Consider the following 13,168-nt stretch of genomic DNA (forward strand, 5'->3'; position numbering starts at 1 on the left):
TTCCTCATCTATTTCATCCTAATAGAGACACAATAGAACTTATATTATTAGGTATTTGAAACTACTTTTAATACAACAACTCATTCGTACACATTCCGTTGGTAAAAAGTTATAGAACAGTATGCAGGGAGCAGGTCACCCGTTATGAAATTGAATGTTTTACAACTGAATGTTTCGAAAATCAATTTTTTATAGAAAATATCCTGTTCGTATAAAACATATAAAGCTGTATACATTTTAAACAACCGTCGATCGCCATCAGGAACACGTTCGATTATTGTCTTCTATGTTTTGTTATCAACACGTACAATAGGTTCGCGAAACGCTTAATTACAGCCCGCATGAATCAGATAAATCCTTCACAAAAGCGATTTGAAAATAAACAAAACAAAGCGCTGACGTTATACTAGATATTCATAACTAACGTTCGTCCCTAACTTTTTCTTTAAAATTAGGTTATTTTTAAACGACTGTTATATGTATTCTTCTGTGCATCAAAATTATATAAATATTTTCATTAAAAACGCTTCCCATATAAATAGAAATACTTATAATCTGTATCGCATCAGTGAGACTTATATGAAAGTAATATATTATAGGTATAATAGGTAAGATATGAAATCATATTTCACGTACTAACAGACGAGGGGTAACTCATGTTACATCTATTTGTAGCCACGATGTAATCCATTGATTATCTCATATTCTTCTTTATTAAATTTATTCAATGAATTTTACTTAAATAGCTTTTTAAGGAATACACTTCAATAGTATGTAGATAATATTGTAAGTCTCACTTCAAACTTTATTTAATTCGAAATAATAAATAATAAGCTAATGGTAAAATAATTATAGTACAGTAAAGGTCGAAATTCCATTTTAAAAACACAACCAATAGTATCGGTAAGGTGTTGATCACACAATATATATATAACACCCAAAACCTTAAAGAATTCATAAAGAATTTGAGGAATCTGATGCAAAATCGATACTAATGGTTGGAATGCGTGCTATTAATCGATGTAAGGATGCAATGCGTGATCGGATCCCCTCACCGACGAACAACTTCGTTAATTCATTAGCTGCTGATAGCTTGGAAGACATTGAACGTGATTTTAATAACTACAGACATTTTAACAGCACGTTACGTGAAACGTTGCGATTGATTTTATTATAGTTTAGATAACTTCATTACAACGTCTAACAAAATAAATTCTGAACGTTCTACCGAACATTCTGGATACGAGAATTAAAAGAAGATTAATGAATTTATAAAAAAGATATTTCATAAAATAAATTGTTTTAAGAGCATCCGGGAAAATTAACATTCCCAACCATGACGACCCTCAGAGCTGGAAGTAATTTTAAAAGGATAAAAATTCTTAAGAAAAGACCGTTACTTACGCCGATGAAATATATTCTACGAATTCTTATAACATAAAACAATGTACACAACAGTTGTCCTAATCCGTCTCAAGTAGTAACGGCGCTGATGACAACAACATCACCACAGACTACCATTCCATAATCCATACATCTTAGACACTTGACACTCCTACATAATCCTCTTTCAAGACTTCATAATATTATTTGCGACAATCAGACAGAGACCGGTTAAGGCTTCTGTATCGAATGACTGCTCCTACGGATTCCTCTAATTGTTTCTAACACGTCTAGATCTTTAAAAGTGTCCAACTTTTTGCAGAAAATAATAAAAGTGCTTTAATATTTCGTATTTTTATAGATATGAAAAATGCAAGATTCAAAATTGGAATGTCAATTTTTATTGAACTTTGGAAAGTAGAACTGCTTATCGAAAGGAAAAATATTGGAAACTGAATTTTATAAATTTATTTATGAAATACTTCAACGATGCGGAATTAATTAATATTTTAAATAATTTATGAGTTACTGAACAAATATTTTTCCTAGTTGAATCGTCCTTGGTTGAAAAGCCTTAAAGCACAAGTATTGAATATGAGTACATTTTATATTTTAATTATATAGACATATATCAATATAAATACAGTAGTCAACTTACAAATGGCTCAACAAACAAAACAATCGTGCACTTTCCACTAAACACAAAAGAAATAAAAATCACGATAGTTTTCAAAATACAAGCAAAAGTTTTGCGATTAAAAAAAATAAGTTTTTCCTAAAAACATTTTAGGCAAACATTTTGTTCAGATTCACTCCAGAGATTGCTGCGAAGTTTAAAATGAAAAAAAAAATAAAGAAAATATGACACGAACGAATAAAGCACGTAACAATATTGAGAGTGGAACCGACACGCGCGTGCTTTGAGAGATCACGAGGAAAACTGAGGAGGCTTCCAAAACAGCCCTTAGAATTTTCCGCGTTAGATAGAGACGGGTATAGGGGTGAGGGTCGAGATGTAAGGGTGAGAGAGAGAGGGCTATAGGAAGTTATACCTCGCACGTGGAGCGATGCGGTCAATTGCAATGCTACGGTCATTGCCATAGTGTTATCATTATAAAAGTTCATAAACAATGCATCTCATACGCACCATTGTTTACATTTCGTTTACCCCAATAATAACTGTTGGCAACCATAAACGGATTAAAGCTGTAACTGTATTCTGATGCCGAGCATGTTTACTAATCCAGGTGTTCGAACTTGAACATCAAATACATTACGGCATTGAAATCTCAAAGTGCTTAAGTGATGGGAAGTAAGTTTTTCAATAAAACTTTATGCGTTGAGTAGAGATACTGCAGCGATATGTTCAGGGGAATAACTTTGGCTCGGGATGAAATCAATATTCTTCTTTACAAAAACGAATGAAACTTCATTATATTATTTGCTATTTACTTAAAATAATTCTCGTCTCAGTTAATATTTTATTCAATTTATAAATGTCATTTAGTAATCTTCCATAAATTTTACTGAATTTATATTTTATCATTTGAAATTTATTATATCTATTTACTTGAGAGCTAATAAGATTCAAAAGAGACAAGAAATCCCACAAATGATGTCAAAAATGTCAGAAAAATAGCAAATTATGATGGAGTGGTTAATTATGTGACGTCTCTCAATGGACTGGAGTTATTATTTATCAAATACGAACATTATATATAATTTTACGAGAACCCTTGTATAGCGAAACACTGTTCTAGCAAGACTAAAATATTATATGAGTCTACATTATTTCACAAATTATATTAGATTAAATTTAAAATGCTTGTTTTTGATTAATTGTGACTTAATTTATATTCATAGGAAATGTTCTAGACATTTGAGTTATTTGTAAAAAATATCAACATCGATGTTTAGAGGTACCGTCAAGATTTGAATGTCTTAAACTAGATTTCTTTTACTAATTACTAAAAAAAAAAAACAAACGAAACAATGATGAAAAAACGATCAGAATTTATTCGCATAACTTTTCAATGAATATTTGTCTGATCAACCAAGAAATCTGAAATCTCTTAACGAAAAAACTCCCCCTGAAAATACACAATAATTTACCAAAGTAATACAAAACGTAAATCAAAGAAACGAAAAAAAAGATGACGTAATCCAAACGAGGCAGACCAATCGAGCAATAGCTTAGGATTTTAAGGTCCAGATAATCGCTTTGATCGGTCGAGCGTGGTATCCAGTGACCCTATTAGGGCACTATTATACTGACGGGATTTTTAGGGACTTATTTTCACTTTCACGCAGCATTGGTGACGTGATATATTGTGTAGGAGTTATGATTTACTACTATGATGTTCGACAAACAAAAGATTAAACAATCATTATTTAAACGTAATACACTTACTATAAGATACAATCATTGAAAAAATGTTTTTTTCAAACAATACTATAACGAATCCTTAATTTTTCAGTGCATAATTAAGAATGATAATAACCGAAACTTCCAAGTTCTTTACAGACAGACCCCTGAGGGTCGCCGAGTGTTTATTTTAATATAATAACGACCCGAGTAAGTCTAGCAAGGCGGTGTTTTTAAAAGTTCTAAACAAAGAAGCTCTCCCAAACAAAATATTCTCGGTTATTCTGTTAAAGAATAAGAAAGAGTTACTTCATACTGTTTTGACAGCGGCTGTCGAAACTTTCGCTATGGCAGCTTTGAATCGAAGGTGACTACGGACCCGTCGACTCGCTTATAAAACGATACTGAGAAATGATACTTCACAGCTATTAAACAACTACGATGTTTACATAGCAACATAACAGGGACTTTATATCCGGTCTCATCCAACCAGAAATAATTTATATTTGGAAGCTAACAAATTAGATAATCTACATAGATGACTTATGGTCACATTCACCTGGTTATGTTTCCATTTTAAAAGTGATACAAATTATCAAAGAGAAAGTAAAGTTGTAAACAAAAATGATTTTGTATGAAATGAAAGTCATCTATGTAGCTACATCTCGGAATATCAATGTCTGCCTCATTACCTTTTTCGTTCAACAGTTTTTGAACTACCCTATATTTATTAGATTTTCGTTTAATTTGAGATATTCAAATTATGTTTTCTCTTTTTAGAAAAAGAAGAGGGGCTTATTTATTAAACATCTGCTAGTTCGTCTCAAACATATTTAACATTTCCCATTGGAATAAATTAAAAATACGATGAGTATGAAGTTGTGTGTTTTATCCGCCAGGTGTCACTTGTGACCTCTGTGCTGTATCGGTTTTGTTTGAATGATGTCTAATTGCATTGTCCGAATGCGTTTAATCATAATGTTATGTAACAATTAGTAACTGCAGCTAATGAAGTAACATTCTGTTTACAGTCGACTTAATAATTAATTGTGTGTATAATATGACTAAACCTACAAATTAATTAGCATAGTTGAGTTTATTAAAATGCACCAATATACACACTTGAATCAATTTCGGACTTTGCGGAAAGATTCGTTATATTTTAATTCCGGACTAATTGTTTTATTAATTTTGAAATCAAATAAATATATAGATATAGTAAATTATAATGAAGACTCAGTTAAAAGATCTGTTGTACAACAATGAAGCTGATTTCAAAACATTGCAAAATTAATTTAGTTATTAAATATCCAGCTCACACCTGTTATGTACTTACTTTGTATATAAATTTATGATATAATTTCTTTCCGTAACATCTTACGTATTTTACTTATTAATATGAGTAAAATACGTAATGCCGATGGACCCGGCACCCGCAAGGAGAATCCATTGAATGCTAAGAGGTTTCGTCTTTTTATTTTGTTAAAAATATTAAAAATGAATAAAAATAAGAAAGTCTAAATTATATTACAAAAAATATCCGGATGCAAAAAGACTTAATTGAAGAAGGCTATGTGATTATTAGACGATTAAAAAAAAACAATATTATATAAAGTTTAATGTAGTTTCATAGACATATGTATTGTTTTCATTATAAATAAACAACTTCGCTGAAACATAACCTAACGAATAACGAGAATCCCCAAGTAAAAGTTGTTTACCTGTCACAGGCGGAGTCACCTCGTAAGTTTTTCGGTCAACTTTCTTTCACTTGTCACGGACAGAACTTTTGCCGAACAGCAATTAACTCGGAGCTCGGTTCCGTTTGATTTTCAAAGATTTAAACTTAACAATAATTATTAATATACATAAATATGCTTTTGTCAACAAAAACAATACAATATATTACGTCAATAAAGTAAATATTTAAGCTTCCCTTATATGGAAAGAAGTTCTATAAATGTAGAAATAATCAACAATGAATATTATTATATTGACATGGTTCAGTCTATATTCCTACAGAGGTCACCTCGCTCCGAATGCGGTCAAGAAAATGTAGCGATCGCGTGCAAACAATCCACTGATCAAAATATAACTCAGATCTTTCATAAAGTAAAATTTTACAAATTAACTAACATTTTACTCTTTAAATATATTCATATTAATTATTTTACATTAGTTTTAATCTTAATATTTATATTTTGGGAATATTACCGTCTTCTGAATTACTCCATAATAATGATATAGGTGGTATCGACCCCAGCGTCATCTGTTTAGTTTTACTATTGTTAGAAATAGCCTTCTGAATTCCTGTCTCACTGGGTTCACATCGAATTGTCATTACATTGACCACAAATCATGATTCTGTTACGAGCTATGTACGTACGTATATTACGATTCAGTGTTTCACTAAATCAGCGCGCCAATAGGTACATTGTATATTCGTAAGTAAAAATATACAATTTTGTATAATTTTTAAGTTATAAATATTTCTTGCTGAAGTGTAATGTATTAGTAACAGTGTCATGAAAGGATCACAAATTATACAAGATTTATACTCCAAGAGTTTCATTAACGTATAGCTGTTTGGTGCTCGTGTCGTATAATTATAGTGAGGGCTTCGCTGACGTGCGACGGTTAAAAACAAATTACGAAGAACCCCGGAGCGCCATTTGTCATAGACCACCGTAATACCACCTCGTGAAGTCTGAGAGACTGGAATCATTCTGATCAGGCACTTGCATAAATTCAGTTCAATGTTTATACTAAAATAAGGAAACTAGAAATCTATAATACTTATCTAAATGTAATACGCTTAGTTCACTCGCTAGAGACAGTTTTTCTTTAACTACTACACATTTTTAAAATAACAGCAATTTATCAAATAAACTCAGTATATATACCTACACGTATGTCATGTCATATAAGTCAGTATATTGAGATATATTTTTAAATATGTAATCCTTATCTCCTAGTCTATAAAACAGATGTAAGTAGTAATTATTTTTACTATATTAATACGAGCTGGCCGGGGACCTGGTAAGTCAGTTTTAATTGTAACGTACAACGTTTGCTTGATATTTCAAAAAAGTACATTCTCAGTACTAAAAATAGTAGACATCAAAAGTCAATCCTTGCAACGTTCACCCTATATATTTAATAAATTAATCATTTTTATGGTCTCCAAGCATGTTATTTTTCCAATGAAAAATTTCCTTGCTTTAAATCCCGTTCAATGTGTTTCAAAAATCGTTTAATGAATTACATATTAGAAATATATACATATATTTAATGAAGATATTTTAAAGTAACTTATTTACAGATCATAAATACTGAGGTTAGTGGATAGAGGATATATTCAAAGTTACAAAACTAATCGGAATCTTAATGTGGAGTAAAGCCATTGTATACAATGATAGTGTAGAGTGAAAAGTGTAGGTGAGGATGGCCCCGTCACGCCAATAACCGCCTCCTCCGGCCGGTTGTAAATCTCAATTCGAATGCCAGTATTGGAACAATGCCAGTTAAAACTACGTTCACTGAAACAAAGCATGTTTTTATATTTCATTGCCATTTTACTTTAAACTCGAGATAAATTTTATATCTAGAGGAAACTTTACGAATTTTCACTTTATTTACACGAGTGGTTTTTATGTGAAAGTTCTAATTAAAAGTTACTTTTTTGTATATTTTTGATTAAATTTTATTTTTATTCATTATTTCTTATTTTTCATTCATTATTTCTTATGTCAGCGTTGTCATGCGCATATTTTTGTTTATTTTAAATGGTAAATAATGGAGCTCTCAGTCAGTTCTAGTCTCACCGGTTCTATTTTGTATATTCTATCGTATTTCTTCTTATTTTTTATTTCTTATCAGCCTTGTTTATTCTCGGTAAACTTTTTGTGAACATCAAACCTGTGTTTCATCAAGCGTGGCTCTTGATTCTCAAAAGCCATTTTCTCGGTATTTTAGCTCAAATCGTTCACTATCTTTGTTCAAGTTCGTTTTATTAAAAGAACAGACGACCACAATAAATATATTATTTACTTTTGACCAACAATTTTATCAGTTTACTAAATTCATATTCTGTTTTTATGTGATAATATATTTTATTGAATTATATCATTTAATTTATTATTATATTAAATATATAAAAATAAGAGAGAAGAAAATTTACAGTATATATTTTCAACAGCATACTCTTTGTATATGTTCCTCTAACTACGGAATCTTCTTGAAAACAGAATCCAAGTTCAAAATGTTAACATCACTTACAGGTATTATAGCTTGAATGATAACTCACCGAAATCACGACATCACCATCATATAAGTAGCTGGATATGTAAAACATAAACAAACAATGGTTCATAAAGTAGTGAAGTGAAGTGAAGTGAAGTGAAGTCCTGTCAACCGTCAGTCTTCATTCGTCACGCGAACTGGCGTACGTCAAATGTTTGGGGGGTTTGTATTTAATATAGAGCTGGGTTGTATTGGGATGACGCGACACGTGGTATTGATATACGATACATGATTAGGGGCTTGGATTGTTTCATATTTGAACATTGAAATTTAAGGAGACTGAAAAGGGACACAATATATTAAATTTAAATGACGCTGGAGTCAAAAACATTATTTTGTCATTATCGGTACTGTTTTAAATATTATTCGTCATAATCACTCCAGCCTTGCAAATAATGTTAAACATTCGAGATCCTCTGAACACAATGAAGAAAAAAATCAACATAACGTTATCGCACTTTGCGTTATAACTCAAGCAGCGCAATCTAAAAAAGTAACCCTATTTTAATTTGCATCCAACATTCGACACATGCTCCGTTGTTCAAGACCCTCGAACGAGTGAGGGCTCTCGGTACGAGCGTCAGAAATAACACGCCACAGCCGTTCTGTCAGAACTAATTAACTTTTAGTGGCTTTTACTTCTCGATTAAAACTGAACGCACTTCGGGTTTATAAGAATCGACAGGAAAACGATTTTAAACTGTTATAAACCTTTAAAAGCGTTAGTAACATTTTAATTAATCTGTATTATATGTTTAATGTCGCTATTATATGTGTATGTATATTTTAGCGTATTCGTTTGTTAAATATTATTTCTTTTCAAATGATCACTAATTATATAGAATCTGTTAAGTTCTTACGAAGTTGTCCCGAACTGGAATAGCAATCTGTTTGCCGACTCTCAAAAAACATTGTCATCATAAAAAGTTACTTATTATCTTTTTCAAACCTCAACAGATTTAGAAGTTTTTCTATTCAATAGAATTCGGATCGTGAATTTTATAAAAAAGTCTTTTCTATTAATTGTTTTATTTCATCGTACGTGTTACATTAATGTTTCAACTTATATTTATTTGTACAAAAAATTAACTAGCGATAATTTCTCTAATCTAATATGTTTTTTGATAATTACATACAATTTAATCAAATATTTTTGCATAAAACAACCAAATATATATGTCGGCGCAACGACATTTAAAAAACCATTATAAAGGGTAGTTGTTTCATATGTATAGTTGTTTCATATGTATTTCACTTTAGAGGGTAGATGTGACATAAACAATGTCAAGGCGTTAGTAATAACTTTAACAAAATTATTTGTTTTATTGATCGTCGTACGATTTGTATTGAAGGAAAGTAAATGGCAATTCGTATCGTGATTTGTAATATGTAAAGATAAGTTATTTTGTGAGTTTTAGTAAAACACAAACTTAAACAGTAACCATTTTGTAATCAATGTTATTCAATTATGATTTCTTTAAATTTTAAATGGCAATATAAAGTTTAGTTGGTTTAATAATTGATTACGAAAACTTTTGTAATGATTACTGTTTATTTGAATTACTACGAATAATCTTTGTAAGTTATTATTTAAAATTAAGAGTAAATGTAATGACTCCACGAAAACCATTTATATTCGGAGACATCTGTGGCGAGGACACAGTGGTGTGAGAGCTATCCAGGAGAAATTACTAAGTGTTAGTTAAAGTGTTGAAAATAAAGTGGTGCGAGTAAGTGAGAGTGCTTTATTGGTGAAAATGGATAACCTGATAGGTGGAAATAGTGTTATGTGACGATAACATTGCTGACGTCACAGCTCCTAATAATCAACTTGGACATGGCTCTTCGACATCAGAAGTGGGATTACCCTCTTCTACTCGTCCATCTGACAATACTGGAGGCTCTGTTGCAGTGGTAAATACCGAATTATTTTCTTATTTTTTTTTCACAAATGCTAAAAGTGATAAAGCGTATGTCGATCGTATTCCTGGTCAACCAGAAGCCAAAATTAAAATTACTGATACCTGCCATCATACGACCGGGACATGAATGTTGGAATCAGAGAATGGTGTCAACATATTACAACTGCAATGGAAACCTATAACTTTACTGATTACGAAATCAGAATGAAGGTCCGGAGTCTACTCGGAGGACGCACAAAGTTATGGGTTGACAATTGGTTAATATTTACAACAATGTGATCGGAATTGCGGGATGTTTTAATTACGACTTTTCACATCGAACCAGAGACTGGATACTCGCGGGACATCGTTCGTTTTAAAGAACATAACTATGATAATACTAAGGATATTACGCAATTTTTGTCACAAGCGTGGGTTCTATGGCGACGTATAAGAAAGGCAGTGATTGTTGTATAGGGGATGAACGACTGCGAATCGAATTACTAAATGTTAGAGCGTCATCAGTACCCGAATTGATCTCTGTGGCATCGCCGATACGATACGTGAAACGGTCTCACCCTAATACATTGATTACATTACAAGGAACTATAAAACGAACAAATTTAGTATATTTGAAAGTTCTGAGACAATTTACAGTAGTGTCGCTATCAACATTAACAACAGTATGCGTTATAAATGAATCTTCGAATAGAGATTCAGTTTCATATTGTACCTGACTGTGAAATATGTTCAGATGTTTTAATTGGAATGAATTTGATTGAAAACACGAATTTTAGTGTGATAATAAACTCGCATGGTGCTATTTTTCTTCACCAACCTGCTATACGTCATGTGATGTCTAGGAGTGATAAATTTAATAATTTAAATTGCGACCTAACTGATCAAGATCTAATAAATAGATTAATAATTTGCTCAACAAATATGAAAATCACGTGTTAAACACCGAAGTACTACAAATACGCTTAAAAGATAACGATAGTTATGTAGAACGTAGACCATATCGATTAAGTCCTGTAAGGAGGGAAACAGTTCGTTCAATTATTAAGGAATTACTTGAACATAAAATTATTCGAGAAAGAAACAGCACCTACAGAGCTGTATACAGATGATAGAAGCATTGGATACGGAGCAGTTCTAGCTCGGATCGTTAATGGGCGCCGTCATCCAGTAGTATATGAGTCAAAAAAAAAAAAAAAAAACTACTGACGCGGAGAGCCGGTACCACTCTTACAAGCTCGAGACTCTGGCAGTAGTACGGGCAACAAAACATTTTCGACACTATTTATACTGTCGAAAGTTTAAAATTGTAATGCTTTGAAAGCATCCAAACATAAAAAGGATTTACTTCCGTGAATTCATAGATGTAGAAACCCATCTATTGAAATATCTGTCAATATGAGAAGCAAAGACATGGAATGGTTACAAATAGAACAAAGACTCGATGATTTACTTCGTCCTTTAATAAGATAGCATGAGCAGCGACCACGCAGCCGCAAACTATACACTAAGAGAAGGTGTTCTAAAGAAAATTTCAACAGATCCTGTGCTTGGCCAAAATGAAGTCATTGTCGTTCCTATCATCATTTCAGGGGAGTATAGTAAATTCATTTAAATGAAACTAATATTTTTCGGATATACGCGTGCTTAATTTTTGTTAAAATTACAGGCTCCCGACGTTTCGGTTACTTTTCAGCAACCATGATCACGGGCAGACGAGAATTTAATAAATTCATTTCACACCGCATTACATCACCAAGGATGGGAGAGAACTCTTCAAAAAATAAAAGACATGTTTTTGATAAAATAATTACTTTAATCAGAAGATTTGTTGAAAATTTTATAATTTGCAGAACATCAAAAAATTCGTCAGGTAGCAACATGTACGACTTCATCCAATCCAGACACCCACGGCAGCATTTCAAGTAGTACATATGGACATTACCTGGAAATTAGGAACTAGGAGTAGTGAAGGGTCAGTCTCGCAGCCTTGAAACGATTAGTACATCTTTTTGGAACACCAGTTCAGATCATGGTTGATGGAGGTCGAGAGTTTCTTGGTGAATTCAAAGTTTATTGTAACCGCTTTGGGAGCAACATACATTCAATCGCACCAGGAATAAGCCGAGCTAAAGGACAGCTTGAAAGTATCATGAGCACTTTAAAAAAATGCCCTAACTATTATAAAAATTACACTACCGAAAACTGGCAGACTGCTCTTGAAGCATTGCAACTCTCGTTTAATTGCACGCCTCATAGAGTTACTGGAGTTGCACCTCTAACTCTTCTCACTCGTCGGCAGCATTGTGTGCCATCGGAACTATTAAGGTTAATTGATTTTGAGAATGAATTTATAAATTTTGATGTATTGGAGGAATATGTGCAACAGAAAATGTTGGCTTCGGCGGAATATGATAAACAGAGTTTTGAAAAAAGTAAAGGTAAGCTACGTTCATTTAAAAGAGGTGACTATGCACTAATCAAAACTAATCCTCGTAAACAAACTTCTTTGGATCTGAAAAATACTGAACCATACGAAATATACAAAATATTGGAACTTGATCGTTACATGCTAAAACGTGTAACCGGTAGAGGCCGGCCGCGTAAGTTAGCTCATGATCAATTACGTCCAGCACCAAATCCAGCAGCAGCAGGAACCGTGTCGGCGGATCAGATTGATGACCCTCCACATTACGACAGTCCATTAAATGTTGAAGCTTCTGAAAATTTAGAAGTTGAATCCAATGAACGATCAATAAACTTGGTCCAACATTCATTGCTTAGTAAAGTATCAATTTATTGACAATTGTCTTTATCAAAAGATCTCTCAAGTTGAGGAACTTGACATGAGGTCAATAAAAAAAAAAAAAAAAAAAATTTTAGAACCTGTACTAAAATATTACCTTTCTTCAAATCTTTTAGAGCCTCTGTGGACCACGGACAAAAGTCCTAGACCACAGCATCGACCTACCTCAATCCCTTAGAGCCCCTGTGGACCACGGCGTACGAGACCGCCCAGACCACAGCAACATCATAAAATCAATATCCTCTGTGGACCACGGACAAAAGTCCCAGACCACAGCATCGACCTACCTCAATCCCTTAGAGCCCCTGTGGACCACGGCGTACAAGACCGCCCAGACCACAGCAACATCATAAAATCAATATCCTCTGTGGACCACGGACAAAAGTCCCAGAC

At 32.7% G+C, this 13,168-nt stretch overlaps 1 protein-coding gene across 1 annotated transcript; it reads left to right on the forward strand.

Moving 5' to 3' along the window:
• The first annotated feature begins 11,807 nt into the window (after positions 1 to 11,807).
• On the forward strand, positions 11,808 to 12,854 carry LOC133319352 (uncharacterized). The gene has a single exon (XM_061523406.1). The coding sequence runs from the start codon at positions 12,002 to 12,004 to the stop codon at positions 12,770 to 12,772; it is 771 nt and encodes a 256-aa protein (XP_061379390.1). The 5' UTR covers positions 11,808 to 12,001; the 3' UTR covers positions 12,773 to 12,854.
• The last annotated feature ends 314 nt before the right edge of the window (positions 12,855 to 13,168 follow it).

Source organism: Danaus plexippus, chromosome 17 (assembly GCF_018135715.1).
Source record: "Danaus plexippus chromosome 17, MEX_DaPlex, whole genome shotgun sequence".
Classification (NCBI taxonomy): Eukaryota; Metazoa; Arthropoda; class Insecta; order Lepidoptera; family Nymphalidae; genus Danaus; species Danaus plexippus.